At 40.0% G+C, this 10000-nt stretch overlaps 1 protein-coding gene across 1 annotated transcript in view; it reads left to right on the top strand.

Moving 5' to 3' along the window:
• Window positions 1-8840: 8840 nt before the first annotated feature.
• The window catches only part of LOC121873069 (homeotic protein distal-less-like), a 55649-nt gene continuing 54489 nt past the window's right edge, over window positions 8841-10000 (top strand). The window contains exon 1 of the mRNA XM_042376386.1: window positions 8841-8853. Coding sequence (XP_042232320.1) covers window positions 8841-8853 — 13 coding nt within the window. The remainder of the gene's footprint in view (window positions 8854-10000) is intronic.

The raw sequence follows: 10000 nt of genomic DNA, 5'->3' as shown, positions 1-10000 counted from the left end.
CGGTTGAACACTTCCGTTCCTTTATACCATGCGTGAAGCGGCGACTCCTCCCCTACCAACGTATGTGGAAGGGATAAAAAAAAAACAGTTCATAATTTCTCGTGTATATTTCATATTTATTCATTTATTGTTTATCTTAGTTTTCTCTTCTTTTTTCGTTCTTTTTTATAATTGATCTCAGTTACGTATTATGGAGAGATGTGGAAGGTGTGATGGAGTAGGGATAAGGGAGTGTGTTTCTGTTATGGAGTATGGAAGATGTGGGGGGGTATGGAGGATAGGAGTAGTACTGGAGCAGTATGGAGTTAAGGAGTGTGGAGTAACATAGAGGGAGGGAGTGTGGAGGGTCATGGAAGGAGGAGGGAGGGATGTCGGATATACCAGGAGGGAGCTGGAGGGAGTGTGGAGGGTTATGGAGGGGGGGGGAGGCATGATGGACACGCCAGGAGGGAGAGATAGAGGGATGATGGACGAACAGGGAGGGAGGTAGGAAGGGAGGGAGGGAGTGAGGTTTTTGTTATGTTATGAGCACTGACCGGGGCAGCTGTACATGACGGCATTGCGGTCTGCTGTCTGCTGCCTCTGCTGTCTGCTGCCTCCGCTGTTGGTATTGTCTGCCATCCCTACAGTCAAGATTATCTGCCTAATCCATCTAAATTGTCTGCCGTAGGTTAGGTTAGGTTAGGTTATGCTGAGTTAGGTTATGTTATGTTATGTTAGTTTACGTATCTTTCTCGTCTTATCAGTAGCCCTAACGCATAAAATATAAGAAACATTAGCAATTTCCTTTAAGTAATCTGTAAAGTGTTCCAAATGTCTCTCAACCATTTATTTAAGTAAAGGTTTTATTTCTGTTTATGCTTATTACATATTTATTATCTCTTCGTATGTATCTTGTTATTTTGTTTGTCTCCACTATTTTGTTATTATTATTATTATTGATGTTTTTGTTGTTATTAATGTTGTTACTATTACTACTACTACTATCACACTGCTACTACTACCACTACTACTACTACCACACTGCTACTACTACCACTGCTACTACTTTTTTTTTTACAATAAAAAAGTGGCCTCCAGCCTCCCCCAATAGCCACACCTTCGCTGCCATTTTATTACCTTAATATTAAATATCCTAATACATAAGTAGCTATCCTATCTGTGTTGAATTTGTTGAGCCGCAGGTCTAAGCGGCATTCGGTGACTGTAGCCTCATAGTCAATATCTGCAGCTGTTGTCGGCTTCCGGGCAGAAGCCCTCGTTCCCCTGAGGCAGAGCAAAGCCGACCGAAGGAGAGAGAAAGACAGTCGACATCTCATCCAGGCTGTAACGTAGCTTCTGGGCTGCTGCTTCAGTTCAGATAACACCTCCGTGAGTATGGCATAGAAACACCTTGCACTTGGTCCCATCCCTCAGAGGTTGTGAACACTAGAGGAGTGAAGCTGCCTTGATCAACGATCTGAATTCTCTCCCCGTATGCCCTTATCTTGTCGTTCTCGTTCCTCCTGTGTGCAGCACCGAGAGCTAAGTTACGATAACATGCGGCCATGGGATAAAAAATCCTGTGTCGAAGAAAGCTCGCTGTACCTGCGTCCACAATCCTCGTGCACTGACGTCCACATGGGCTTCGTTGGATGTGTTTGAAGTCCCATGTTGGAAAGTCTCACCGTCCAATGGAAGAAGAGTCGGTTCTACCATGACACCACGGCATATTTCCTTCAACATATTTGCTGTGAGATCCCTTACTTCGTCATGCCTCATGCAGATGAAGCCACCTTTCTTGCACACAATGGCGTGATCGTCGTCATAGGTAGAGCCACATACGCATTGGGAGGGCAAACCTTCTACTGGCCAACCATACCTTAGAGCAGTGATATCTATAAATTCTTGTTTATTGAGACTGAATCCATTTGCCCTTATCGGTAACGTAGTTAACCAGTTCGAGGCGCCCACCTCCTGCGCTATAGCGACTTTTTTTCAAATTTTCTGGTGCCTGCAGCAACAGTTGCTGCAGCTTATCATTTTGGCAGTGCTGTCGTTCTGCTGTAATGGACCTACGAATCTTGTTTACTTCACTGGTATCCACCTCCCCTGTTGCGTTCTGGGCTATTATGTGGTCCGTGAGGGCTGCCGTGAGCTTAAGTGAATTTTGATGTTCGGTGGCAGCAATCTCCTCTGGATTGGTTAGTACCATACCTCCCAGTCTTGATGGAAGTGTAAGGAGTGATCTTTCTGCTGGGTTTAAGATGGGGTGTTTCACTAATTTCGGAATGAAATCGACACTAATAGCTTCTTCCAGCGGGTGGAGGAGGGGTCCGATATCAGGGATAGTACGCATCAGGTAGTTCTACTATCACTACTACAACAACTTTTACCATTACCGTGCCTACTATTACTATATATCACCATTATAACCACCGTGCTCAATAGTCAGCTGGACCATCTATACAGTAAACCCCGCCCTTATGCAGAGTACTATGCAGTGTATAAATTCACACCACCTCTCTGCCTCTTGCATATATCACCTTTTGCTTAGTTTTTCTGTTTACACCTCGCCACAGATAGAAAACAGGAATAAAGCATCACCCTTGCTTGTTTGTCCGTGCCTCCATATGACTGTATGTGTGTAATGAACAGATTTGTCTCACGTACTAATAAGCAAATCGTCTTGAAATTTATACGAATTTTTGCAAATTTGTTTCGTTTTTATTTTATATATATATATATATATATATATATATATATATATATATATATATATATATATATATATATATATATATATATATATATATATATATATATATATATATATATATATATATATAATTTTTTTTAAGTGGATTCAGTGGTAGAGTGTACAGGTGTGGACATAATTACCTGGACATTTATAAGGATAATTTGTTATCCTTCATTTTTGTGTGTTAGTATTTATTTACTGAGATTATTTTTTATATTTGTTTATGTTGTAATTGTGTCGTTGTAATTTATAATGAAAAAAACGTTTACTATTTATAAAGGTGAGCAGTTATTATTATTATTTTTTGTGGTTTAATGTAATAACTAGGCTTTTCTTCACTACTTAATAACCTCGTTCAAACATTTATAAAACAACAACAACAGCAACAACAACAACATAACCAGCAGCACCACCACCACCACCAACAACGATAAAAACAACAACAACAACAACATCAACAACAACAACAACCAACAACAAACAGATATCAGCCAATCACCGACAAGATGGCGTCAGTTATAGCGAAACATTGGGAGAATTTTGACCATGACTGTACACAGCTGAGGCAGGTGTGTGTGTGTGTGTGTGTATCTGTGTGTGTGTCTGACCGCAGGAATAACTTACATTTATTTCGCCATTTCTCTTATTTGTTTTAATTTCCGTTATCAGTTATTTTAATTTCTGTTATTCATATACCTGCAACCGTCGAACGAAAGAGAGAGAGAGAGAGAGAGAGAGAGAGAGAGAGAGAGAGAGAGAGAGAGAGAGAGAGAATCGTAATGGCGCGGAATGATTCACGTCTCAATTAGATTCGAATCGTTATCGAATCAGATCGAGGTTCAGTTGGTGGCGTTATTATCGTTATTAAAAGATGTCTCCATTACGTATTAGCATATCGTAACGTAACGTATTATGAGGTCAGAGATATCTTACTGGTCTCTATCCATACTGAAGGGAACTACTCTTATTCACGAAAGAAGTTATAGTACTCAAGAGAATGAGATATCGTACTCAGGAGGCTTATTCTTTGTACTCAGGCACTTTAATATACAGATCATACGTGTGTGTGTGTGTGTGTGTGTGTGTGTGAAGGGTTGCTTAGTTGCCCTTTTCTATTATATTTTTTCGTACGAGTTGACTTTTTATTTTTTGAGAGTTTTTGTTATTCAAAACGTTGTACATTTTTATCGTCTGACTTTGCAATTGATATTTTTGGGGCTGCCAGTGTGTGTGTGTGTGTGTGTGTGTGTGTGTGTGTGTGTGTGTGTGTGTGTGTGTGTGTGTGTGTTTTTTTCCTCATATTTACCAACATTGTAGTCGGTTTTCCAGTGTTTTTATTCTCTCTTTTGTTCTATCTTTCACCATATTTATTTATTGGTTGCTACAGGTAGATTTAATTGCAGGTAGATTTAATTACAGGTAGAGTTGATTACAGGTAGGGTTAAGTTCAGGTAGATTCAAGTACAGGTAGATTTAAGTACAGGTAGAACTGATTACAGGTAGAGTTAAGTTTAGGTAGATTCAGGTACAGGTAGATTCAAGTACAGGTAGAGTTAAGTTCAGGTAGATTCAAGTACAGGTAAGATGATTTATAAAATAGTGGTTGGTGATGGTGGTTGGTTACAGTGGTAGTAGTGGTGACGGTAGTAGCAGTGGCGGCGCTAGTAGGTAATAGTAGTGGCGGCGCTAGTAGGTAATAGTAGTGGCGGCGCTAGTAGGTAATAATAGTGGCGGCGCTAGTAGGTAATAATAGTAGTGGTGGTGGTGGTAATTGATGGTAGAAGCAATATTGGTAGATGGTAATAGCTATAATAGTCACTGTTCCTCTTCACTGTCACAACTAGCCACGTCACTGTTCGTCATCCTCACTGTGAATGTACTCTGAAACCTAACCTAATCCTATCACAGGTGTTGCTGATGGCAGGTAGGCATCAGGTGAACTTCCCGAGTCTTATGTTGTATGACAGAGAATGATCCACTCTGACAGACACACACACACACACACACACACACACACACACACACACTACACACAGACTCTATCTCTCTGTTTTATCTATATGTATATTAAGTATGTTCAGATACACACACACACACACACACAGAATATATATACATACACCTGTACTGTATATCTATAAACACAGGCTTAAATCAAGGTGCACCTGTGTGTTGAAGGGGGTGTGGGGGGGTGGGGGAGCATTGCTGGTACATAGTGTTGTCTGTTGGGGGGAGGGGGGGGATTGTACCGGGAGATGCAGTAGGGGAGAGAAGTGGGGGAGAGAAATCCATCATCATCACCCTCATCCAACGTTTACATGCGCTTCACCACAACCTGTATTTTTCCTCCGCTTGTGTACTATTTCCTGCTCGTATACAGGCGTCTTAGTGCAATACATTTTTAGTAACGTGGATAAAAAAAAAAGAAAGAAATATATTTTATGAAACGTTGAGGTTAGGTTAGGTTGAGGTGAGGTGAGGTGAGGTTAGGTTGAGGTTGAGGTTAGGTTGAGGTGAGGTGAGGTTAGGTTAGGTGAGGTTAGGTGAGGTTAGGTTAGGTTGAGGAGAGGTTAGGTGAGGTGAGGTGAGGTTAGGTGAGGTTAGGTGAGGTGAGGTTAGTTTAAGTTTTCATCTGTTTATCTCCGGGACAAGAGAGAGATAATGTGCAATGATGTTATGTTTGTTTTGTTGTTTCTGTCTCATTTTTTCGATTTTCCTGTCTCTTTTTGTCTCTGTGTGTCTTCCTGTGCCTCCCTGTCTCTCTGTCTGTCTCTGTCTCTCTGTCTCTCCCTGTTTCTCCGTATCTCCCTGTTTCTTTCTCTCTCTCTCTCTCTTCCTGCCTTTAATACACCAAACCATCAGATAATGACGCAGGAATGTGTACACAACTCCAAGAAGAACAGATCCTTCACGCTCTTTCTCGTCATTACTAAGACATAAACTTCCTCCTCACGTCATCAACAACACGTGAAGACCAACTGAGCGTAAAACTCTTAAAACTTTGCCATATGATCAAACTATATTGTATAAAGCTATATTACTTTTTTTGACGTCATATTAAAAAAAACAAGTTCTGTTAGAGGCGGTGTGGATATAGTATACTGTTATACTGATTTTGTTTAGGTAGATGAGAAGATGGTGATAGGTACTGCACATAGGGAGTTGTCAGGGGGAATGACAGGAGATTGACAGGGGGTTTACAGGGGGTTGCTGAACGTATCTCAGTATCTTCTTGAAGTACTTCACTTTAGAAATCATAAGATTCGCACCTGGAGAGAGAGAGAGAGAGAGAGAGAGAGAGAGAGAGTACAGGTGCGTGTTTACAGAGACAAACAAATAGATAAAATATACTCACAATTATTAAATATCAAAATATACTGTAGCTCACATCAACAGCATGACACACACACACACACGCACACACACATACACACACAATATCTTACTTGTATCACTTATGTTACTTGTATATTATTTGTAATTCGAAACCCATTCCCCAAATATGTAACTGTATATTTTCTGCCTTCTGGCTGCCAAGCTCTTTCAATAAACCGTTAATTATTAATATTATTATTATTTACACACACGCACACACACACACACAGCGGCTCAGACACGTAGTGATGATGGCGAATGTGGGCGGGGGTGCACAAGTGTTCCTTAGCTGTGGGTGGTATGCAACTGTCAGTAAGTTGGCAGTCTTGCGTGTTGGTGCACCTGTACAGCACCTGTATCACCACTACTACCACCACTACCTCTACCACTACTACCACCACTACCTCTACCACTACTACAAACACCACCAAATGACCAACAACAACAAACAAAAACACATTATCCCCCACTCGAAACACATCCATCAGTTAGGTCAGGTCAGGTCAGGTCAGGTTAGGTTAGGTTAAGAAACACGAGTTCTTTACAATCAAATAAGTTATATAGAAAGAAGAACAGAATATAACAAGCGTAGTAATGTTCTCTCACCTGTTGTTATATAATGTATGAACTGATGTGTCAATAGCAGTAAAATAGAACTAGCCATATATTAACTAGCCATATATTATTTCATTGGTAATAGTGCATGACTGAACGTAGTACTATAGCCGTTTTTATGAACTTACCCTTATCAGTTATCAGCTATCAGTTATCAGTTATCCTGTGAAGATAATGAATAATAGGATGCAAAAAAAAAAGATTCTTATCAATTGGTTTATAATCCTAAGATATTCCACATATAACAAAAGTACTCGTGGATAAATTAGCGTTAATGAGATTTTACATACATACATACATACATACATACATACACACATACATACATACATACATACTGTGATTTGTGTCACTACTCTCAGGTAACACTCGTGATTAAATCATTAATTAACCTCACTAGCAGGTAATAGCGTTCAATAGCGTGTGTGTGTGTCTGTGTGTGTGTGTGTGTGTGTATAATAATAAATAATAATAATTAACGGTTTATTGAAAAAATTCTGCAGCCCGAAGGCTGAAAATATACATTGGACATAAATGACTTATTACATACATTGGTGGTTTAACAAAAGCCTTCATTAGAGAAAGGTGAAGGAACATACAGTGAACATACAGATTAATGTAGGTGTTGAACAGCAAACTCGTAGTGTAGTAACTCCCTCCCAGATGGTGTTAGGAGGAACTCACGTGGTGTAGTAGTTCCCTCAGATGGTGTTATGAGGGACCTGGCGTGGTGTAGTAATTCCCTCGCAGATGGTGTTATGAGGGACCTCACGTGGTGTAGTAATTCCCTCACAGATGGTGTTATGATCACGTGGTGTACTCCTCACAGATGGTGTTATGAGGGTCCTCACGTGGTGTACCCTCACAGATGGTGTCCCCTCACAGATGGTGTTGGTGTAGTAATTCCCTCACAGATGGTGTTATATGAGTGAGGTTTGGTCCCAGGCCTTCCTATCGTAGACGGATTAACACATCGGTGGTTGTTGTTGGGTCTCGCGGGGGCCGTTATCACTGGGTACCTGGGACCTCACTGTGTGAAGGTTAACTTGGGTACGACTGTTACTGTTGAGTTGTTCTCACTGACTTAAGCACTGTTCACCACTGTTCACCTCTGTTTAACACTGGTTCCATTCCTTTCATAAATGAAATAGTAACTTCTGGCGAGAACTTGTTGATATTCCGGTGGGGAGGAGGGTTCAGGGGAGGGGGTTGGTATGGGCCAACTTAACAGTTGACCTGGCTGCTCCGAGAGGAGCGCCAGGTACGTCTTGACCCTTCGGTGGTCAAGGATGTAGTGTGTGTGTGTGTGTGTGTGTGTGTATGTGTGTGTGTGTGTGTGTGTGAGAGTGTGTGTGTGAGCTTACTGTAATCGAAGCTTTTTGGGTACAATAATAAAATAATATGATAAACAACAACAACAAAAAGTCAACAACAACAACAACAAAACAAGCAAACAAACAAACAAACAACAAGATCAACAACAATAACAAGAAAAAACAAAAACATTGAGAGTAACAAACACGACAAAAAAAACCCACAACGACAACAAGAATTAAAACAATAACACCAAAACCACAAGATGGACGACAACCACAACGAAAACAAAACCACAAAACAAGGACATGAGAGCCACACTCAACAATCTTCTGTCTCACCACACACAAACACACTCACACACACACACACACACACACACACACACACACACACCTGTAACGCTTCTCTTAACACTCTACAGAGAGAGAGAGAGAGAGAGAGAGATAACAGGAAATACAAACGTTACAATGACATACAGGTACAGGCTGTAATAGTCATCACACCCCTGTTATTCCCTCCCCCCCCTCATTATTAATATAGAACCGTAATTTACTTAAGTGTAATGCCGTGACGTCACTACACGATGACGTCACCAGCTAATAGGATATAGGGGACGTTGGGGACAGAGGCAGTGTTATGACGTCATTGACTCATATCATGTGGTTTATGACGTCATCAATATATTGGCGATATGTTGTGAGTTGTATGTTTGGAATGTTTGTTTGTGTGTTTATATCTGTTTAGGTAAATATGTTGGGGAAATTGTTTGGAGGTTTGGACAGGTGTAGCGAACATGTTTGGGACAGGTCAGTGAGGGTTTTTTTTAAGATACATTTGGAGGCGCTTGTGACTCTCTCTCTCTCTCTCTCTCTCTGGCGACAACAGTCTTCGTAATTGGAGGTAATTGGTGCACGCAGGTGTAGTTATAATTATCTACCTGGAAAATAATGTAAAGAGAAATGAATAAGTAATATTTATACATAAACTACATTAACTAAAAATAAATATCATGTAGGATCTTGTTATATTGCGAGGTTAGGTGAGGTTAGGTGAGGTGAGGTGAGGTGAGGTGAGGTGAGGTGAGGTTAGGTTAGGTTAGGTTAGGTTAGGTTAGGTTAGATTATAAGTTGTATTGTAAGGTGAGGTGAGGTGAGGATAGGTTAGGTTAGGTTAGGTTAGGTTAGGTTAGATTTGGTTAGGTTAGGTTAGGTTAGATTATAAGTTGTATTGTAAGGTTAGGTTAGGTTATACAGTGAGCTGTTACTTCACTGGACGTTAGCTGGTTGGTGTTATTTTAGCTGGACGTAGACATATAATAACACGTGTTTATTCTCTGTCATTAACTAGAACATAACAGACTCATAACAGGAGAACGCTTGTTATACTCCCTCACCTTGTTCAGTTATTCAGAAATGAAAATTATTTGTACTTCTTGTGTTATTTTAGGTAATAGTACTAACATTATTATTTTCGTCATCATTATCATCGTCATCATCATCATCATGTCATTATTATTGTGGTCATTATTATCATCATCATCATTATTAGCTTTATTATCATTATGGTCATCATCATCATCATCATCATCATCATCATCATCACCATCATCATCAAACACGCAAATATAAACAACTAATTGAACTACTATACACGTGGGTTTAAAATCGATTACACGACCTGGAATTAAGTCGACCAAATCGATTACATAACCTGTATATAACAACATCAATAAACACCTCTCGAGAATATAAACCGGAAGCTTCGAGACAATAAAAATTAGAAGAAAAAAAGTTAAAAATGACTCCCTCCCAATAGCATCCATTAGTTTGGTCAAAAAGGTGTAAAATTTAACCTCAAACAGAACGTAAACTTAAAATCCTAATTATATCTTCATCTACCTGTACTAAAAAAATTGAGAACGAAGCCCAATCAACCACATATACTTAACTACCA

This window comes from Homarus americanus, unplaced genomic scaffold (genome assembly GCF_018991925.1).
Source record: "Homarus americanus isolate GMGI-L3 unplaced genomic scaffold, GMGI_Hamer_2.0 scaffold11022, whole genome shotgun sequence".
NCBI lineage: Eukaryota > Metazoa > Arthropoda > Malacostraca > Decapoda > Nephropidae > Homarus > Homarus americanus.
Note: the sequence above shows the minus strand (reverse complement) of the source record. Positions and strands in the feature narration are given on the sequence as shown.